At 36.4% G+C, this 22534-nt stretch overlaps 1 protein-coding gene across 3 annotated transcripts in view; it reads left to right on the top strand.

Moving 5' to 3' along the window:
• The window catches only part of TENT2 (terminal nucleotidyltransferase 2), a 41865-nt gene that overhangs the window by 4819 nt on the left and 14512 nt on the right, over window positions 1-22534 (top strand). For 2 of the 3 annotated variants that reach the window (XM_048079499.2, XM_013190867.3), the window contains exons 6-13: window positions 653-902; window positions 1839-1953; window positions 2064-2155; window positions 3547-3613; window positions 9467-9536; window positions 11310-11386; window positions 13863-13991; window positions 17979-18022. In XM_048079499.2, coding sequence (XP_047935456.1) covers window positions 653-902; window positions 1839-1953; window positions 2064-2155; window positions 3547-3613; window positions 9467-9536; window positions 11310-11386; window positions 13863-13991; window positions 17979-18022 — 844 coding nt within the window. The remainder of the gene's footprint in view (window positions 1-652; window positions 903-1838; window positions 1954-2063; window positions 2156-3546; window positions 3614-9466; window positions 9537-11309; window positions 11387-13862; window positions 13992-17978; window positions 18023-22534) is intronic. The other variant, XM_013190869.3, reaches the window with a different exon arrangement.

The following is a 22534-nucleotide window of genomic DNA, read 5'->3' as shown; positions in this document are numbered from 1 at the left end:
TGTGACTTAGTAGAATCGTTAGGTTGGTTTGTCAAAAGAATAGTGGTCTTATTTTGCCTGGATTACACGTTTTCCTACCTATATACTAAGCCTACACAGACAAATGCTACATTTTGAGTGACTATTCTGATAACTTTCTTTTTCTCACCTCCCCCCTACTGAACTTACCTTATTCATCAGGGGGTATTCAGAATTCACAAAACTTCTCACTGCACTTCTGTTGATTTCAGTTTAAAGAAAAGTACATTTAAATAGTCTGTGTATGTCTTTTTTATAATAAAAAAGTAGTTGGTCACAAAAATAGTATGACTAGCATTTATCTTTCTTAGCTGTCCTAATTAACTGAATTTGCCATTTAATTTCAAAGTTAATATAAATACTGTTGTTTTGTAGTTCTGGTTGTGTCAGTTCACTTCAATTGTAGCTGCACTTTTGCAGTTGTGTGTTCTCTCTTCCTGTTCCAGGTTTATTTCACCTAATATCTAGGATGGACATGCCTTTTGTTCTGTAGAATAACACTTGATTTTAATGAAATAGTCACATAGTTTAATCATTAGTATTTGTACTTTGCACTAACTACTCTTTAGTCATAGGTTGGAGCTGGCAAGATAGAGGAATTACTGTCTTTTTTCTTTTTTCTTTTTTTTTTCAGGAGACTGAGTGAACAAAGTGTTCCATATGATGTCAAACGACAGCGGTTTGATTCACCTCACCATGAAACAACTGTAGTTAACCTAGCAGTGCCTTTACCAGAAGAACATACATATTCCTTTCCAAGCTCAACTCCATCTCCACTGTTCAACACACGTTATGTACCAGATTTAAGTGTATGCGTCCCTCCGTTGCAAGATTCTTCGTTTCCATATGTTACAGAAATCACACTTCCTGTGGCCGAAGATAAGGTAATCTCCTTCTATTCCTGTGTTTGACATCTATCTTCTCTGTAGGTGGGGTCTGATATTGCTGAGGGAGGCCATTCACATTTCATCAGAGTTCTTTGATGGTGTCTTGTGGTCTCTACTGCAGGGCTGCCATTAGAAGGAGTATCAAAAATGTAGCTGCCACTAGGCAGCTAGGTCCTAGGCATTTGAAGCATTTTTGGGGGTAGGCATGTTGTTTTCTTGTGCTGTTTGATTTTCACGTTGATTTCAGGAAACCTACATCTGCTCCAGAAACAGTAGAAATTGAAGGGATGGTGCATTTATCAAGGATTTGGGGGCAAGGAGAATCCTGATAAAATCATCAAGCAATGGGAGATAAGCTCTTTTTTTATGAAGAAAAAAAAAAGCTTGTGGCTAATTAGTCTTAATATTTTATCTGCCCAACATGACGAAAGATTTTAGTATGTATGTCTGATCATAACATATGCCAGTGGTGGTGTTAAAGAGAAACGGTAAATATCTGCTTTCACTAAAGATTTAACCACTTCTCTAATGGTTTGCGTTGGGTCAAAAAAATGAAGAAAACATAAGTCAGTTTTAGTGTTTAATTTTGTCCCAGTTACTGGTAGGAAAACAGTTGATATTTTAGTCAGCAGAACATATTTCTGGTCTCTTACTGTTTATTTGCTGAAAGGTTGCAGATACTGATGGGACAACAATTATTTCTTGTGGATAGGCATTTTAAAACAGATTGAGCAAATTTAAATGTAAAAAATTCACAGAAACTTCTTCTGGGGTAGTGTTCAGGATGAATTCAACAAACTAAAACTACACTACAGAACAGATCACATGAAACAACGCTGGGCTTTTTTTTCAAATGCAGTTTTCTGTTTCTTATAATGGCAACAGGAAAGAATGTTCACTTCCTTTATCTTTACTTTTTGAATGTGTGTCAAGTTAAGTCAGCAGGTTTTGGAGTTGTTTCAACTATGTCAGCAACAGACCTCTGATTTGAACAAAAAAGAGCTCTGCAGAATAGAACTCCAGAGGGAAATTCAGCGAATTTTTCCAAGTATGTTTTGATTACTTAATACTTGTCTCAGCACTGTTGATATTCACAGTTCTTTCCTCTAAACTTTGACATGTCACATCAGGTTTTAATCTGTGGTTCTCTTGTTACAGAGAGCAGACTCTTTTTGGTTGGGTCGTCACTGAATGGATTTGGCACTCGTAGCAGTGACGGTGACTTATGCTTGGTGGTTAAAGATGAACCAGTAAGTAATTCTACTCTGCTCTTGTGAGACCCCACCTGGAGTGCTGCATTCAGCTTTGGGGCTCCCAGCACAACAAGGACATGGACTTACTAGAAAGAGTCCAGAAGTGGGCCACAAAGATGGTATAGGGACTGGAGCTCCTCTCCTATAAAGACAGGCTGGGGGAGTTGGGGCTGTTCAGCCTTGAGAAGAGAAGGCTCCAGGGAGACCTTACAGCAGCCTTCCAGTACCTAAAGGGGGCCTGCAGGAAAGCTGGGGAGGGACTCTTTGTCAGGGAGTGCAGTGATAGGACAAGGAGTAATGGCTTTAAACTAAAACAGGATAGATATAGCTTAAACGTAGGGAGGAAATTCTTCACTCAGAGAGTGGTGAGGCACTGGCACAGGTTGCCCAGAGAAGCTGTGGGTGCCCCATCCCTGAAAGTGCTCAAGGCCAGGCTGGATGGGGCTTTGGGCAATCTGGTCTGGTGGGAGGTGTCCCTGCCCAGGGCAGGGGGTTGGAACTGTGTGATCTGTAAGGTCTCTTCAAATCCAAACCATTCTATGATTCTAATTAAAATATATTTATAATTAGAACAAAGACTTTTTGTTAGGTGCACTCTCTAATAACTTAAGCACTTCATATTCAATAACTTTTAAAAATGTATGTGCTTTTATAAAGGGAACTTCTAAAATGAGGATAAACAATCAAGTTCTGATTGAATAACATATTTCTGCACTGGTGATAGCTATGGATTATGGCTCCTGTAACATTACAGTTAGTAAGTTAACCCTATAAACCCTTTTACCCAACAGAATATTCCAAAAATAAGCATTGTCTTCATTTCACAAATGGACAAAGCATAACAAAACACAAGTAGGTTGCCAAGATCATGAAGAAAGTTGTTTAAAGAACTCTAGCTCATTTTAGATGCAGGAACAACTTTCTTATTTTATTATTTAGACTCTTAGACGCTGATTTTAGTGAGCAGGCATAAGAAGGAATTTGATATGCAAAATATTTTAAGTATCTTTGGAAGAGAATTATTGAGAGAATTGATGTAACAAAAAAACTTAGGGCATAATTTTGAAATAATTGGAACGTGAATTAGGAGGCAGGAAAGGAATTACTACATTTTTTGTATAAGCAGGGCTAGTTCTCCCTCAAGTTATATAGTTTGTGAATGTCTGATAGTTACTTTGCATGTTAGATATGAATTGTTCTGTCTGGCTTTTGCCACACTAAATGTGTATGTAGACTGAGGAATCTGTTGGTATGCGTGTTCATGTCTTACTTTAAGAATTGATAGTTGTTTTAATTTGAAAAGTAAAGTCATGCTTACTGTATAAGAATAAGGAACATTTAAATGAGAGATAGCAATGTTTTTCTTTAACTTTAGTATTATATTTCAGGTAAATCAGAAGACAGAAGCAAGGCATGTGCTCAGCTTAGTCCTAAAACTCTTCACTACTAAACTTTGTAAGTTCCAAGCTACAATGAGGTGGTAAGACTATTGGCAGTTTTGGAAGAAGTTTTGATGCACAGTTAGAATTACTTGATGTACTTGCCTGTTGTCTACCATCTAATCACAATATTATTTGGAGCAAAGTTAAAATATTTAGTAAATCATTACTTATCTTGTATGATGGTACTGATAGAAAAACCTAAGCATTGCACTCCAAACTAGTAGGCTTCAAGTATGGGTAGGATCTCAAATAATTTTTGAGTCATGGACCACAACTGAAGGAGTTGGAGGCAGGAATAGTGGATTTCTTTTTGGGAAGTGTCTGTTAGTGAATTATTACCAGTCTTTTAGAATGAGTGCCTTCCTGTGGACAGTACTTTTAAGAATTCGTAAAGTAAGATATCACTTGCATTAGGCTGTGTAGAACTTTCTATTTTGAGCCTTGATACCAGTGAAATAGTTAACTTTTGTGCCTAGTGAAGAAAATTTAAATGTTGGCAGTACTAGCACATACAGGAGAAACAGGTCAATTCATTGTTCTTGTAAGTTCTTGTTTAGACTGCCTTCACATTAAGAATTCTCAGGGGGTAGTTCTTGACTTGCAAGTGAAAGCCTCCTACTTCAAAGAGGATTTTGTCCAGTTCTTTGAATTAAAAAAGATCCTGTCATTTTATTATTATCAATGGCTGTGTCCCCCTAGTTCTTAGCCTTGTGATGCATTCTTTGATGCCATTCCATATACTGCTCTTCTGAACAGTCTGCAATGGCAAGAGGAACAAACCGTTAATTTCTATGCAGACTTCAACAGTTCTTTACCAGCAGGTGTGCATGCCCACATTTCAACAGCTCTCTTGAGGAGAGACTGATCACATCTGTCTCAGTAAAAGCATCCGATATTTAATGACTTTTTGCTATTGTATATTGACGTTTTTCTGTAAGCAGTCTCGAACTTAATCTGGTATGCCTAGGATGCAGGTAATATCCAGTGCTGAGAAACACAGTGATAAAATAGTTGTGTTTTTAGAGACTGGAAAGAGAGCATCTAAATAAACTATCACTTAAAAAATACATATACGGTGCTCAGTGAGAGAGTTTTAGACAAATTCAAGTCTGTTTGCCAGGGAGTACCAGTAACAGAAAGGCATCTCTGTCATGGGGGAGCAATCCCTGAAGTGTTTTTTTCCTGCCATTACTCATTTTGGCTGTTTTCCTAATTCCCTGTTGCCTTGTGAGTACCTTTGGTGAACTTCATTTAATCCAACTCTTCAATGGGAGGTTAGGCAAGACAAAACACTTCTTATATTTTTCGTTCTGATTTTGTCAGTTGTGATATGTAGATCTCTTAGATCATCTCATCATGATTTTAACACCATTATGGGCAGGAGTTCCTGTATCTAGCCATCTATCCTTGTGTTTCTCAGTGAATGTTCTCTGCATAGAGCTGGTAGATTAAAGTTGTTTGAAAGCATTCACCTGATTTGAAATGAAAATGTTTTTCAATATGCGTCTTTCCATTTGGATTGAATTCATTTACAAACTTTTCAGCTATGCTGAGGTTTACTACTTCTGAAACAAAGAGGTTTGCCAGTTATTTTAATGAAAGCTTATTTAAACAAATGTAATTGCTGTCATCTACAACTGCAAAATAGCTCATGGGATTTGGAGAGAGGTGGTTGGTTTTTTTTGTTTTGTTTTTTTCCCCAGGCTAGACTTCAGAAGCTAATAGATTCCTATGCTTTTTCTTTACCTCTGGGGAGGCAATATTAGCAGTATGTTTCAGTGGTGTCCTGTTGGCACTCCTATGGGTTTGTAGTGTCAGGCTTGATGTGCTTAGAAATGTCTATCCATTGTCAGCTCCAGACTGGCTAAGGTTTTGCTTGTTTGTTTTAATAGAACTGATTTTTTTTAAAGTAATTTCTTACCTGTACTGTCTTCAGAAGTCAAGTTCCACTTAGCCACTAAAGGTGGGGTCTACATCTACATATATTTAAAGAAGCATACAGAAATCGTAATACTTTTGAAACAGTGCTTCAACTTCAGCCAGAATTCTAGATTTGCAGCCTTCAAAGGGATAGCATGAGTACATGTATGCTAGTACTGTGTAAAAGCAAATGTAAGATCTGTCTGTACAAAACTTCTTTAAGAATTGCAGTTTCATTCAAACAACACCCTTTTACTGCGTGTGCTGTTTAACAGCAAGGAAGGTATGAAGTTTCTTCTGATCGTTATTGTTAAGTTGTGTGCTGTCCAGCTAATACTTGTGGTGCTGCCTTATAATCTTAATGTAATCCTTCTTTGACCACAGTAGTTAAGTAGTTCTTTCTCATTTTTGTGGAGGAAAGACTTCATCGTGTTTTCAACTGCGTGAGCTGTCATTAAACTTATTGCTTGCTAAACAATGAGGAGCAGAAAAAAACATAGGCCAAATGTGAATGCTAACTAAATATGCCAGGTTGTAAGAGAAATTAAAAGCGGGGGGGGGGGGAGAAGTGTGAAGAAATGTTGCTTAAAACTAAGTTTTTGAGCTGGTTTTGTAAAGAGTTAAAGGGGTGAAAGAATATATTCTTTGTACGGCAGTATTTGTGGAGTGGATAATGTTCTAAGCTTTTTTTTTTTTTTTAAGCCTTTTCCTAGATCATTATAGTTTAGAAATGTGGAAGAAGTTTTTTCTAGCTGCGCCTCTCCTAACTTCCTTCTCTTTGTTCCTGCGCTATGATGTTCCTGTACATTCCGAAATGAAGGCTATAAAAATAATGTGATTTTCTGCTTCACTGTAATTCCATTACTGATTGATAATTAGGAAGTATTCTGAGTGCTGATTGGATCCATCTCTTTTTCAACTTCTTACATCTCTTTTAGTTAAACCATTTTCAGAACTTTGTGTCACCTTTTTTATCCTTTATATAGTTTATTGTGATTTTTAGATTAGTGTTTCAGTTAAGTGGTATGGGAATTGGATTCAAAATGTATCTAAACTCCAGTTTATTTGAATTTGAGCTTTCAAAAGGTAACAAGTGTAAGCAAGGATCTCAAGGCCATCGTATTTCAAGTCTTAGAGCAGTAGTTTATCTGTGTTTTCACTCTCCATTGATAATATGGACTAGAATCAAGATGTTCTTTTTTGAACACTCAAGTTGCAGAGCAAAGCAAGAGAATGCTTCTGATATTTACTCATTACTTTGTGACATTTTGGTCTCAGAGTTAGGTATTGTGTTTCTACTAGAGTACAGAAATATAAGGAGAGCAGCAATTTGTCTTTAATTTCACAGAGTAGCGGAGTACATGGCCTATGGTAGATTTGTAATTTGTAGATGTATTTGTTCAGATACCTGCATATATCTATTATGTAATACTGGCTCACATCCACAGAACTGCATGTAAAAACCACTCTCTTAGGAATGCGAAAAGTGAATTTGGGGTGATAGCAGTTACAATGTATTGAAGAGAGTATAATCTGAACCACCAAGACAACAGTTACAATGTATTGAAGGGAGTATAATCTGAACCACCAAGTGTTGGCTACTCTCTTTAGATTTATCCAGTCCAGACAGGATTCATTTTAACAGCAATTTAGCAGTACTGGGTTGACTGGTATTTATACCTAATTAATAAAGAGGTCATTTTCTCTTAGTTGTACAAAAAGGTGCAGTAGTGTTGAGAGTACTAGAGTGCAATCCACATAACTGTTTTCTAGTGAGGAACATGCAGCGACTAGGAGAATCAAGGGAACTTGAACTCATATTAGTTACCTTGAAGGATTTTACACGTAGGTGAGAATATGACATTTTTAATGATGGTATAGACATAAGTCTTTGTTTTCCAACCGTTACATGGAAAGAAGAACATTCTGTTTAAAAAAAGGACCCTTCATTCTCTGTCTATTCCACACACCCCCCCCCCCCCCCCCCCCATATTTCAAAATACCCCATTCTGTGGCTGTTATATATACTGGGGAAGAACCAATCTACTGTTAATGTACAGTAGAGATTCTGTTACCAGTGTCATCAGTGTGAGCCACTGGGGGTACCAACATCAGGTACCTTTTGACTTTATCATATTTCACCCTTGGGAAACAAATTGGACTGGCTTTTTATTTTTCTTAGCCAACTAACTTGACATGAGTACCTGTCAAGTGTTGGGAGGCACTTGCAGGCAAGGATGTGTTTTGAAGTGGATTGCCACTAGAATGAATCCAGTTAATATCTGAAGGGGTCCTGAGAAAGATTATAGTGAGTTAAATTAAATAGCTGTGGTGTGCATATAGATGCTCACAGTTGTCTGCCATAGGCTATGTGTTGGGCATCTTTATCTTAAATTTGGTAATGAAAGGAAAGAAGACAGAGCTCTACAGCTTTACATTAAAAGTGTTCTGGGATGTTACAGGAGAGATGTTTGGATGTGTCTTCAGGTACAGCTGGAAATAGGGGACATTTGTTTAAGTCATACTGCATGGTACATTCAATGAATATAGACCAGAGTTCCTCTCAAATACCAGCTGTAAGTCCTCCTATAAAATTATTGAGTTAGTAAGATGCATTCTTTTTTGTTTTGGTGTCTCCTTGTGTGTTGCTTAGGATCTTACAAGGCATTTGAATCCCAAGTAAAAGATTACTTCAGGTCAATCTGTCCAAATATGTATATACATAAAACACTTTCAGAAAGTCTCAAAAAAAAAAAGTAAAACTTGTTATAATTGAATATTAAACAGTAGTGTTTCAACAAACCTGAACATACCATCTAAAGTTAGCTATGGTCAAATACAAATGGACCTAGAATTTGCAGTGTAAGAAATGACTCAAACTGTGCTTTTTGCCCAAGTTTGTGCCATATAAACTAAAGATTTGCTTTTTCTTTGTCTTTTCCATTGTCATCTTTGGCCATTTCTTACTTGCGATTATGGGTAACTGCTAAGTATAGCCTGAGATACTGTGGAGAACTGGTAAATCACAGATAATGTGACTGATGCAGCAGTTTCAAGTAGCAAAGTGCAAAGATGTGTTTGGTGGCACTGGATGGATCTGGCAGAGCTTAGTAGGTTTGGGTGGTCTGGCATTGAGAGTGCATTTTGATACTGTGAGGATAATCATCTGAGGTGCAGTCCTGGGACTGTGAATTTATTGCATGTCCTATTTCCATTACCATGAAAGGTAAATAAAGCTTATCACATCTTTGATGAAAACCAATGTCTTGGCTGCAAATCCGATTTCTTGTGTTCACGATTAATTTGATAGGAAAAGTTTTTCTTGTTACATACTGTATTAGCCAAAGAAACAGTTTAAGTGAAGTTTTAAGCATAAAAAGTGCATCGTGAAGATACAGTTATGTTACATAACATTGTGTTAAGTACAGTTAGTATTTTTGATTAGTAAAATGCATAATTTCAACAGTAAGCAAATTATATGCAATTAAAAATGTGCAGCTGATAATGTGCCCCTTGCTATATATGACATAACGCAGGCATCTGACCATCTTGGATAGATGTGCTCTTGCTCCCTTCTTTTTGATCTCTTAGTTACTCTGTTGTAAAAGTTACAATAGAAAACTGTAATTTCTATTACAACTAAAGTACTTCTCATCAAAGGCGTTGTAGAACTGCATTCCATATGTTCAAATTTCTTGAATATACTTCCTGCAGAAAAAAAATCCACAAATGTTTTTCTCTGTTTAGTGCATTTTTACACTCTTTCCTAGATAGCACTTTCGCTGCAGTTGCTAAAGGTTACTTAGTTTAGTGCAGCCCTTCGGAGAATATTGTTAAATTTGATAAGCTACTATTTGCCATAGATCATCAGTTTCATTTCACTTAGGATCTTTTTTAAGATAAGTATCTTGCATGAAACTTAATTTGGATATTTTCTCCCTTTCAGCATGCTACATTGAGCGACCTCAGCTGATTCGAGCAAAAGTGCCAATAGTGAAGTTCAGGGATAAAGTCAGGCAAGTACTCTGCTCAATGTAATTTCTTGGACACTGACATATGAAAGTACTCTATGTATGTGCTCTCAATATGAGTAATTCCACTGAAGTCTTTTTTTTTTTGTGTTGTATTTTAGTTGAATTGCAAATTTATACAGCTAGTATAAAGCTAGTGCAGTGACAGTCAGGTGCTTACTTGATAGCCTGAAGCACCTAATATAGTTTCTGTGATGTGATTTAATAGTAGGATATCATTTATTTCTATTTTATTGATAGAGCTCTGGAAGGAAGAGGGTCCCAACAAAATTAGTTGATATTCAAGGATCATCTTTTCCAAGCTCAAGAGCAGTGCATTTCAACAAAAAGGAAGTCATGTAAAAATGCCAAGAGGCCTTGTAGATGAACAAGGAACTCCTAGCAAAACTCGGACACAAAAAAGAAGTCGACAGGAGGTGGAAGCAAGGATAGATGACCTGGGAGGGATACAGAGACTTTGTCTGAGTATCCAGGGATTAAGCTGTTAAAGCTAAAACCCAGGTGGAATTGAATCATGCAAGGGATGTAAAGGGCAATGACAACTTCTTTAAGTACATCAGTGTCAAAATAAAGACTAGGGAAAACGTGAGCTCAGTACTGACTGAGATGGGGGACCTGGTTACACAGGACAGTGAAAGGGCTGAGGTACTGAATGCCTTTGCATGCAAAGACAGAGGCAAATAGCAGCTTTCAGGTTGCTTAGGTCCCAGAGACCAGGGTGAAAGGCTGGAGCAATGAAGATATGTGTTGTTTGGTGAAAGGTCATGGAATACTTTGATTAGCTCAGGGAATATTTGAGCAAACTAAACATTTGCAAGTCCATGTGCCCTGATAGGATGCTCTTACAGTAGTAGTTCAAGAAAATCCAAAGGAATGTTCAGACAAACAAAGGCTATATGAATGAGGCCTGGATATATAAAATGGAAACATAAATAGATATCTACTGCTTTGTCAATAATAGGCTCTTCTCTTTGCAAGTTAAAATGTTGCAGCAGCTTATTAGCTATGAATTTAATATAGCTTCTTGAGTACTGAGAGTAATTAATGTCTATAAGCAATTAAAATTTCATTTTTGAACTGATAAAAATAAAGCAGGTAATGTCTGCCTTATTTTTTGCTGTTAACAGTATGGAACTTATTAAAAAATAAGTGTTCTGAAACAGTTAAAATTCATAAGTGGCTTTTTTTCCCCCACAAAGCATGCCCCCTGTTCTAATAAGAGTTTTCATTTCAAAATGTCTGCTGATTATCTCTGGCCATCATGGCAAAAAAGAGATTCTTACATTTTGACCCCTTCTAGTTGTGTATCCCTTTCAATTCACTGTCACGGTTTGCTGAATGAATACTTCAGAGAATCCTTCCTGACATCAGATGTTGTCCGTAGTAAATCATCTGTTGTAATTCTGTTTGAGAGAGAGATTTGTTAAAATTCCAACTATTAGTTAATATATTAAGTTGTGCAATGGTCTACGTTTCTGTCTACGTTTATTCATCATACAAAAAATACTACTGCATTTTGATAATAATGGAATTCAAGTCCTACAAATAACTTAACTACCACAGACAAAGCAGATGATTTTAACTACTTGCAGACAAGTACTACTTGTGGAAGCTTTTAAAATATTATCATCTTTGTTGTGTTTCTCCACGTGTCACTTGGTAGTTAAAGGGCAGTAGTAACAGGTAATAGTAGGTAGTAAATACTTCGGAACTGAATACCATCACACTTGATTCTTTTTCTTTTCTCATTCCCGATAGCTGCATGGAGTTTGACTTGAATGTAAACAATATTGTAGGAATAAGAAATACATTCCTTCTGAGAACCTATGCATACAGTAAGTTTCTAATTTATTTTCTTATTTCTATAAACTTTTTATGCTTTTTTAAATTTGTGTTTTGATTTTGTGATAAACTACTAAAATTCAGTCAAATATATTAAGGTACTATATTAAATTACCAAATTAGTTACATTAGTTAGCTTTTATCTAACTGCTTGTTGCTCACTCTAAATATATGGATTAAACTGGTATATCAGCTATGTATGTTTTTAATTGAATGGTATAATATTCAGAAGATAACAAAGATCCTTCATATTAAGGTCCACATATCTGTTATGAGGGCTGCTTCAGTTTTCTGAGGGAGAGGAAGAGGAAAAGAATCACATACATCATTGTAGTCTTCCCTTTTGTTTCCTTGACAGCCACTGATAGGTGTGTGTGGTTGTATGCTCTTACAGAGTCTTTCCTTGGAAAAATCAAAAATACAGCTTCAGTTTTTATACTGACCCCAAAACAGTACTGGGTTGTGTCTCCTCAGGAGGTTGTTTTTCAGGGAAAGATTATGAAATAGATTTCTAAAGGAGAGGTATTAAGAACTTGTCTAAGCTATGTTTTTCTTACTTGGCATCAGAGTCTTATTTGGCAGATAAATGCATAAGGAGCAGACTTCAGGCTAATTCTTCTAGGTCATCTGCATTTCTTCCTTTACCAGCACATTCAGTTTCCACGTACAGGCACCTTTTCCAGCTGATGCTGTCAGCTATCAGTATATTTACTAGTTAATTTTGACTAAGATTTCAAACAGAGACATTTCAGTATCCCATATTCACTTTACTACGAGGGTCTACAACTTGTCCTGGAAAAGTTATTTGACTATAATTTCTTCATATATCCAGGAAGACATACACCTAGGAAGGGATTTCATTCTAAGCATTCTACCCATTCTATGGGTAGGAAAATAGTATTTGCCATTCATGATTATAGCTGAGGGGTTATGTCAACAACTCAAAGGTGTTTAGGAAACACCTATTAGAAAATAGGCATTTCTAGCTTCTGCCACGGATTTTCTGTTTTCCTCTCAGCAAATCACTGGAGGGCACAAGAGAATCCAGGTGTTTCTTTCTCTACATAAGCTATAGAAGAAGATCCCTGCTCAGCCAAGCTGGCCTTCTGCCCCACCTGCTTGACTTCCACCATTTTTAAATTGCCTGCTCCAGTACTCTTAAGCAATGACTCTTGAAAAGCAACCAGCACTGATGGACCCCAACACCTTCAACAGCAGTTTCCCAGGGGACCTTACTAACTATTTCTCTGAGCAGCCTGAAGTCTGCTCTCACCATATCCAGGGTTGAGGTTTTGCTGACGGTTTTCCTGCTGTCACCAAGTATTTTAAACTCAACTGCTTCGTGGTCATTGTGGCCAAGATGACTGCCAATTGGCACTTCACCCATGACACCCTGTTACGTTCACAAGCAACAAATCTAGGAGGGCACCTTTCCTATTCCTTACCTGTACCAAGAAGTTATCATCAAGGTGTTTTAGGAATCTCCTGGGCCTGTTGCTATCAACTATGTGGTATTCTGAGTTAACGTCTGGCAAGTTGTAGTCACCCATAAGGACAAGTGCATCTGATCTAGAGATATCCCTTAATTCCTTATAGAATAATTCATTGGTGTCATTATCCTGACTGGGTGGTTTATAGTAGACTCCCACAATGATATCTGCTTTATTTGCTTGACCCTTCTTCACTACCCAGAGGCTCTCAAACGTATCATCACCAACTCCAGGCTCCGTTCAGCTCAGGCTCTCCATTACAGACAGTGCCTGCCCTCCCTGTCCCTCCTGAAGAGCCTAGGACTGTCTATGACAGCACAGCAGTCACAGGACTCTTCCCACCAAGTCTCACATATGCTAATGATGTTGTAGCCCTGGAAGTGAGCCAAGGCTTCTAGCTTCTCTTGCTTGTTCCTCGTGCTGCATGTATTGGTGTAAGGGGGGAAAAAAAGCTACTTAGGCCAAGGCAATTTAAAATTAATGTTTGGATGCAGTGATTAAGTGATTACCACTTTCATGGACTCCAAGGAAAACTTAAAAAACATGAGCTCTGTCTCCTTCAGTCAAAATTCATTTCCCTGACTTCATAGTTTATATAATCTAAATTAAAAAAAAAAGAATAGCTTTGGTCTTTCCTGGCACCAAATTAATTCAGAGAATTTGTGTGATGAACTGGGGATAACTTAGAAGTAGAATGTGACACTGCTACATTGACAGATGTATCTAGTTCTGTCAATTACTGGGGTTTTGCTGGGTATCTGTGGATCTGAATACTTGAATGGGTATTTTTCAAATACAAACGGTTTTTGTGACTTTTATGAGATAGATAGTAGTTGTAGAATAATTAAGTAAATTCTGTAAAAGTTTGCAAAAAGTAACCTTAGAATACAAGAAGAGTATCATGTTGATGAAGGAACAAAAACTGATTGATTTCTGTCTAAACATGCCCTTTTTTGAGAAGTATTTATTTTATTTACAGTTGAGAAAAGAGTTCGTCCATTAGTAGTGGTTGTTAAAAAGTGGGCGAGTTTTCACGACATAAATGATGCCAGTCGTGGTACTTTAAACAGCTACAGTCTTGTGTTGATGGTTTTGCACTATTTACAGAGTAAGTATGTTTTTGCATGTTAACACTGTCCTTTTTTAAGTTTACATTTGAGTAGTTTTCTTCTTTAATAAAATTAAACACTGCTAGAAATGATCTTCCACACACAAAAAAATCTGAAAGCTATGTGTTTTTACTCATTTCCATAGTGATGCTTTTTTATTTAAAAAGCGGACCTCTTCCTTGAAGGCAATTACCAACTTCCAAAGAAAAAAAAAATCAATGTACTTGCAGGACATTGTGTAACTATAAAATAAACTCAAGCTCCAGTTAACAAAAAATGTGCCTGTGTTAAAAAGGCTTAAGCGTGGAAATAACAATTTGTTTTTGATTTGGGAACTTGGGAATTTGAAAAGAAAATTCAAAGGGAAGAATACTGTGGGATCATTTTTCCGTGTTCTGATGAGTGAAGAACTGAATGTGAGGAGGATGTGTATATGCAAGAATGCACTACCATATCATTAGATTTTCTTCTGATTACTGCCTTATATAAGGTGACTGATGTTGAAGACCATTAGAAGTTGGGATATTTGACTGCTAGGGGCAACATCTTTTCTTGTGACTTCAATATATGGAAACATTGAACAACTGTATCGAGCAGGAAGGCCAAGGATCCCTGCTGAGAATTCAAGAAAGTCATTCAGCCCAGAAATATTCCTGAGGAATAGATAGAAATGAGCTTATCCCTCATCACTTTCTTTCATTAGAGGAAATCCACTTTTGTAATTTTGCAGGTTGCAATTCTTGTTTGAGACTTAAGGAGTCGTGCAAGAAATCACTAAGCTCAGTATGAGTTTCTTGATTGCTTATTGGGAGATGAGTGATTTCGGAAAGGAAGGCAAGAAACCCCTGAAGAGCACATCTGGTGTAGTAGTATGCCCCTAGACCTATTTTCTTTTTTCGTAATTCCTGTTAGTTCACAAGTAGCCTCTGTATCTTGTTGCTCATGTTAATTCTACATCTTTTTGTATACTTTTTGTAATGTCCTGATTGTTCTTTCCATATTATTTTAGTAACAACTGATTTTTAACATTTTATGGTAGTATCTGTGGACGAATTGCATATGCTCTCATTTTATTTAGACTTTTCTCTTTGTCAGTTTGTGTAGTTTTTTTGGTGGTAGTGGTTGTGGGTTTTTTTGTTTGTTTGTTTGTTTTTTTAAATCGGATGGAAAGATGCAATGCCTAGTTCCTATGACAGCTTGTTTGGCCTGGAATGAAGATAGTCCCTGTAGAGTGGGTAGCCAACTATTTATTAGTTTCAAGATGACGCTACACCCACTCTTTGCTAGGGTGGAAGGTTTTTTTATGATAGTTGACTCAAGCTGGTGGCTTTCTTTCAACAGAACAGTATCTGTAGTAGAGGACCTAGGAGGGTGTTTTGTGTGTTTGGGATCCAGTTGGCTGACTTACTTTTGAACTCTTTGAAGCCCGTACCATGTGCGTATTATTAACGTATCAATCCCAGGGACATAAGCAAGTCTGTCTTGTGACTGTGTTGTTTTCTCTGTGACGTTTTCTTCACATCTGATGTGGTGGAATTCCATAGATTCTTTTGTTTCTGTGGAAAGAAAAGGAAGTGTTGTCACAGCTCTGAAACCATAGTATTAGCAACTGAGTACTTCTGTATAGATCCTTAACAGAAACAAGAAAACAAAAAAAGCTAGTGGTTGATTTAGAGGAGGTGAGATGATAGTCGACTTAAAAAGGCCAAAGTAATTATTAGATACAGAATTTAAAATGTTGGAAGCTACTCTGGGATGCAAATGTTGCTATGCAAAGGTGAAGCACAAGCAGGAGAAGTGAAAAGTATCTTTACATGGTCTAGCAATTAGCAAACATCTTAAGGATGACTTGATAAGCATTTAATAGTTGGTATTACAATTTGAGTGGAACCTGGACTTTTAATTTTGAAATTTATTCTCCAAATTTATTTTCAGTGTATTGCAGAAACTCTGGGGACTGATGGAGAGTGAGGGATTTCTTGTATTGTGTGCTGTGTGCAGTCATGAATAGCCCATTACTGGATCAAAGTAATGTACAAAGGAAGAGAGTAGGTGTTACAAGCAAGTGTAAATGTGTAGGCTTGCCATAATGTTAACAATTCTGTAAGCATGACAATTCTGCAAGCATGAGGGCATTTGCTATAGTCATTTGTGGCAGCTGCCACAGCTCCCTGGGGTTCGAAAAAATAAGTTTGAATGATTCTTTTCATTCAAATCTGTGTGTAATCAGTCAGCTGCCTAGGAAGTATCAGCAGTAACAGTACAGGCCAAAGGGGAGCCTTTTTACCTATGCTTCATCAGTCTTTCCTGCTTAGGAAAGGTTGGAGAAGTGTCGTCTAAACGTGGTTTAATTTTTTTTTCCACTTCTGCTACATGCATGTGATAATATGGAAAGCAGCCTGTGTGTCAGCCATACAGTTTTCTAATAAGGCTTTTGTTGATGGTACTAGGAAAGGAAATAAATAAAAATAAAAACCACCTTTAGCAATAAATAGTGTCCCCATCTTCTCCAGGCAAATTGCTTTCCTTGACTTCTTAATCCATTTCCATGTTCTCATACTCATGCAGAAGATTTATGACCATGGCTTGAGTTTATTTTGTAGCTACATCAATGTCCTGTGCATGAACTTTCCTCCAGGTAACAGGCCCAACAGTCTTGTAAAGCAGGAAAAGAAAAACTCATGTGACAAATGCTAGTGGTAGGTAGTTAACTCTTCCCCATAACTCCATCCTCTTAGTATATTATGCAGAGCCAGATGATACATCTTGATTACTCATATTGCCCAGATCTCATTACCTTTTCTTTCATTGTAGCAGAGAACTGGAAAATATCCAACGTCTTATAGAAATAAGATGCTCTTTCATAATTCTGAACACCCACAAAGAAAGTTAAATGATTATTAAAGTAGCTGATCATATTCTTAGCAATCCTGCTAGTTAATATATTACACTCTTTGAAGATATCCAAAGCATGTTCTGAGAATTCTGCTATTCTAATTCTTAGTCCCTATGGAAGAAAGATTCTTTAACATCTCATCCCGTTTGAGACCTTGTTTGAAGGTTGAATTAGGTCCCAAGTCAAAGTCCTGTGTGCTGAACTTAATTATCATTTTCCCTAGTGAATGATGTAGACCAACTGTATAAAAAGATATGCTGATGAAGTGATGTTAAAGCTTTAGTGCAAGGAGTGTTCTAACAGTTCTGTAGGTGCTCTAAGGCTTGAGTGGGATGTGGGTACTTTTTCTGTCTGTAGCACCATCAGACCTGTGAGATAATTTTTTTCCCTTTTATTTTTATTATGCAATATGTTTTCCTGGTTCTTGACTTTCATAAAAGTTAGAATTGTTTAGTTTATTTTGTGTACGTTAGTGTCATTATTGTCTGTATGACTTTTATATCCTGTTTGCCATTTAGTAGACCAGGTAACAGCATTAAACTGTGTTTATGTATTTTATGTGGATTTTGCTGTGAATGGCTACTAAGCACATTGGGCGTTTTATCTTTAGGTCATTTTTGGAGACTTTTTGGGGTAATAGATAATACTTAGCTGCTGAAGAATGTGTACGTATGCAGTATATGGTGACTTCCTATGCTGCAACAGAATCCTATTAGATGTAGGTAGGCGGGAAGTGAAGCTATGATATGCCTTTTAGGGAATCTCAGTGAGTTTCTTATAAACATGAATGAACATGAATTTTAAAAGTCAAGTAGTACCCAGCTGTTGTAGAATCTTTCATGTCTTCTACAGATAGAAGTATCATAGTAAGAGCTTCCCTTAGTTGAATTAACTCCCTATACTACTATATACAAAATGTAGTAATAGAAATATTTGTGGAATAACTTTTACTTTACAAAATGCATGAAAATGAAGTTCTTAGTAGATGTTTCTAAGATGGAATTTCAGTCCAACTCTTTGGGGTAATTGATATGATATTGTTTCCTGTGAATTACATGAATCACAGCAACTTTGAACTTTTTTTTTATAGCCCTACCTGAACCCATACTTCCGTCCCTCCAGAAAAAATACCCAGTAAGTGTTTCTTATGAATTTACTACATCATGTATGTGTATGAAACTGCTTATCTAAAATATATGATTTTTTAAGTATCTGTAATGGGTTAAGTTAAACAGTCTGTAAGCCTAGTCATCAATACATTAAACAAGTGTGAAAAAGCTTATATGCTGCTTTTGATGATTTCTTTAATGAAAAGAGTTTGCTTTACATGAAAAGGTTTCACACAGTGAGAAATGACAACTGCTGACCTAATTCTCTTTATGCTGGGCTGAAAATACCCCTCTGTAATCTGTAACTTTCTGATTGTTATTTCTTTGTAAGTTAAGCAGTAGTGTTTCAATCCAATGGTGGTATTTCAGATTTCTGTACCTTCCAATAGCTCATGAGTTGCCTGCTATTTTTGGTTTCAGAGAGTAAATGTTTACTAGGAGACTTTTGGAACCTCACAAAATTGGGTTCCAGCCCAAACAAGAAAACACCTTTTGGGGACTCTGTTATTATGTCCAGATCATACTCTGCAGTTTTCAAGAGAACTCTGTGAATTTGTATGCTTTGATCCACTGCAGAATTAGGGCTGTAATTAGTGAGCTTTTATCTAAGAAAGACTACCTAGAAATAACAGCTATTCTCTTAAAAACATGTTTGAGAACAAAAGAACTGTTGCTGAATATGCTGAAATGGGAATATTTGATGACATTGTACATCAGGGAGAAAATAGGTGTCAACCATCTTGGATAATTAGGATAATCAAGATGCAGAAGGCTTTGAGCTATAGTAAACTGCAGTTTTATTCCTATGTTGTAACCCTATACCTTTTAATCTCTTCATTGCTGAAAGAAGTACTAAAAACTATTTGAAGCTGCTTTTCATTTCTTGTACATTCAGCTTTATCTGGTGGTTTGTTTCTTTTAATAACTAAATTTAATAATTTTATTTGCATAAATGTTATGTGCTGTAGTATTTTAAGTTTGTGTGGCATATAATTTAAAGAAAACAACTGCAAGAAACAGTAACATTTACCTTTTAATAATAATTCAAATATTTATATTTGTAGTTTGAACTGCATAAATGTCTTTACAGTACATTACAAACATTAATGGTTTAAGTGATTAAAGTGAAAGTATATACAATACCGTAAGTTTGAAAAATCCGAGTTTGCACTAAAAGCAAGGTTTCTTCTGTAAAAGTGGTAAATCATTTGGAGATTCCTGTGTTTCAAGACCGCTGCTGTAAGAATAGCATTTTTATGCTGTTTCAGCATAATTTTTTGTTTGGAGAATGGACTGAATGCTTTAGAGTAAGTAATAAAGTAACAATAATATTTTGTACACAGATATTGTAAAAATAAATCAGAACTGTGGATTAAGTCAGAAAAAACAATCATGCTAGAAATTTGCAAATACATTTTTAGTTTACTCTCTCCATTGGTAATGTAGTATGTAACTACATTACATAATGTAGTATGTAACTGCAAGTATGTAACGTGTTGTAAAGCTACAACTTTTGAAAACTGATATTGCGAAGAATTTTAAAATGAGAAGTACACCAAAATGATTTTGGTCTTGTATGTTGTTGCAGTAATAATTATAAAGCATGGGTAAATCCCGGTTTCCTAAGAAACCATATGTTTTTCTTGTGGTTGTAGCTGATCAAATCTGTGCCTCTATTCCAATACAGAAATACCATTTCTGTCCTTCTGAAAGAAACCACCCTACTTACAATCTGTTTTTCTTTGAAAATCACACTTGCAGGTCTTTCTGCAGCCTGAAAATACTTTTGTGCTTTGAAGGAAACTGCTTGCTTTAGATTATAGATGCCATGTAAAATAGACACACTTACATTGAACAAGAAACAAAAGGCAAATTCTGTGACTCAGTGTATCACTATCATAGATGTGAAGGGTGAGGAGTCCTGGAGAGACACCAGATCTTCCCTCCTGTGCGTTCTGTTGCCATGGGGTAGTCTCCAGCTGGCACCAAGCTCATATTTTGCAACACTCAGAGGGAGTGCTGGAGCATATCAGGCATGGAGTTGAATTCTAGAGCTTCCTGGCTGCCCAGCCAGATGGGATAGATGACAGTAGCCCACAAAATGCATTGTCCCATTCTGAAGCTTATGCAAAACTCACCTCTGAGTTACGATTTTCACAGATGATCTCTGTAAAACCTCTAATGGCTTACTTAGTTACTACTTCTGGTTGTTTTGCCTGCATGTTTGCTAGGGGTAAACATTGCTGTAACTGAGTGGCAGAAGGCAATGTGTGTGCGAGTCCCCAGTGTTCCAGAGCAGTCTGGCATATTAGCTTAAATCAAGAAGGAGGTGGGCTTTCGCTAGCGCTCTGGGTTGTGAGCTTCATGGACTCTGCACGAGCACGCTTTTGTTTCTGCTGCGTCAGTTTGACAAGCAGCAAGATCACTCCCAAAGGGATGGGGTAGAGTACAGGATGGTGCTTACTATAGCTATTTCATGCATGGGAGACAGTCTTTGGACAGATAAAATTTGCTTCTCCCCTTTGAGCTGCACTTTCTTGAAGTGTAAACTTGAGTTAAATGATCATTTGTAAGACTAGAGAAGGGTATTTTATGTGCTTGAATATAGACACCTATCAACAATGGCAATATACTATGCTAATGTAAATTTTTCTTTTTAGGGAAGAATGTTGGACAGTTGGAATTAAGCTCATTTTTCATTTGAATATCTTGATATGTAGGTTTTTTTGGATACATACTTCTGTTCCTTTCCAGTATGTAAGGTAGAAATGGGAATATGCGTATGCATTATCAAGCTATGCAATATGAAGCATGTTGCTGAATGCTAGTGTTTCGTTGAGTAAGCAGCCAATCTAACTAAAGATCTAGCAAAAAAAAAAAAAAAGATTTGGAATCCCTTTTTCCGTGAATATTTTGAAATACTGGAGATTAGTTATTTATTTCTTAATCGGATCCTGAATTTCTTTTCCATTTCTTAACATGTCATGAGGCAAAGATATAACAGGCAAATGAAGGACTATCTTTAAAAGAAGCTGAATTTCTTGCTTCCTAGAACAAGCTAAGAAGAGGAAAAAATACAGGGAAGGCCTGCTGGAAACTAAGCTAGTTTGAAGGATGATTTGTATCTCTGTTTTATTAACAACCCCAATTATGTGTAGTATCTATAATCTATACTTAGTACTGTTAATTTAGTTATTCTCCAACCCTTTGGTAGCAAGAAAAGTACCATCGCCCCTGGCCTACAATAGGTGAATAAAGATGGAGAGGGGCTATGAGTTCCATGGGTTGTCTGTGGCCACTCTAATGTCTTGTTCACTTGACATTGAGTGACTGAATTGTTAACAAGCTTAAATAAATGACACGGTTGTTGATATATTGAATGTTGATTATGTCTTGACAGAAATTGTCATGAAGTCTTCCCTGTACCCTTTCTTAATTTTAAATAATAATAGTGTGGTCTTACCTGTAAAATGTGCTAATCCAGTAATAAGTTTCCTCCATAAAAAACATGCGGTATTTTGGAAAGATTAAATACATTTTTCTCTTCTACATGTTGTGATCAGCAATCTGCAATGTTAAAAATAAAAATAAATAAAATAGTTGACTAAATTGACTTACAGTGTACTTAAACGTGTAAGTAACATTTTGCTTTAGGTAATTTAAATTAATGCAAAAAATATTTTCTGCCTAAACAGTAGTTTCAGTAATGCTTTCCAAAAATTCATTTCCATGGATTGGTATAACTACTAAAGCAAGAGGATAGATGAGAATTATTTATAACTGCATACATGTTTAAAACTATGATTTTCTTGTAACGACTAACTGCTGTAGACTGTAACTTTCATTTTTACTAGAACACTTACATAGTATAGTATGAGTTTTTTTTGAAGGCAGAAACCCTCGGTAAGAAGAGCCTTGATTTGCTTAACCTATGTAAAGCGAACGTACTTAGTATGCACAGTAAAACTTAGAATTGTAGGTATCATGAAATTAAACTTAATTTTGAACAGATTTATTTTTGTAAACATTGTAATTTTAGATTTCTGAATTACACTTTTAATCCTAGTTGCTAGATGAGGATTTAGAAAATAGCCATCTATTTAAGTTTAGGAATTCTATCTTTTCTGCTCTGGGTAGGAATCTTTGAAATGTTGTACACTTCAAACAAGCAGCCTTTCAAGTTTACAACACTGGAGCTTACATGAGTTTTGGTCAGCTCTAAATTCCGTGAAGAAACATTGAACTGAATATCCTGAAAAATTCTTTCATTTGGAGTATGCTTGTATCAACATCAGCCTTTGAAATGCTGCAAAGCTTAGTAATTTAATATTCCATTAATTGTGAGCAAACTTTACTGAAAAAATTTACTTGGATAAAGTGCTACATGAAATAGCTTTATTCTTTCCTTCTTTTCTGGATGCATGCATGCACACAGAGGCATACATGTACTTCTAATTTTAGCCTTATGTTTTATTACAATAATATTTGATATATTGACTTTTGCTGTTGGTATAGCTAGTACCACATGACTAATTTT

Source organism: Anser cygnoides, chromosome Z (assembly GCF_040182565.1).
Source record: "Anser cygnoides isolate HZ-2024a breed goose chromosome Z, Taihu_goose_T2T_genome, whole genome shotgun sequence".
NCBI lineage: Eukaryota > Metazoa > Chordata > Aves > Anseriformes > Anatidae > Anser > Anser cygnoides.
The sequence above is the reverse complement of the archived record's forward strand: the minus strand, read 5'-3'. Positions and strand labels throughout refer to the sequence as shown.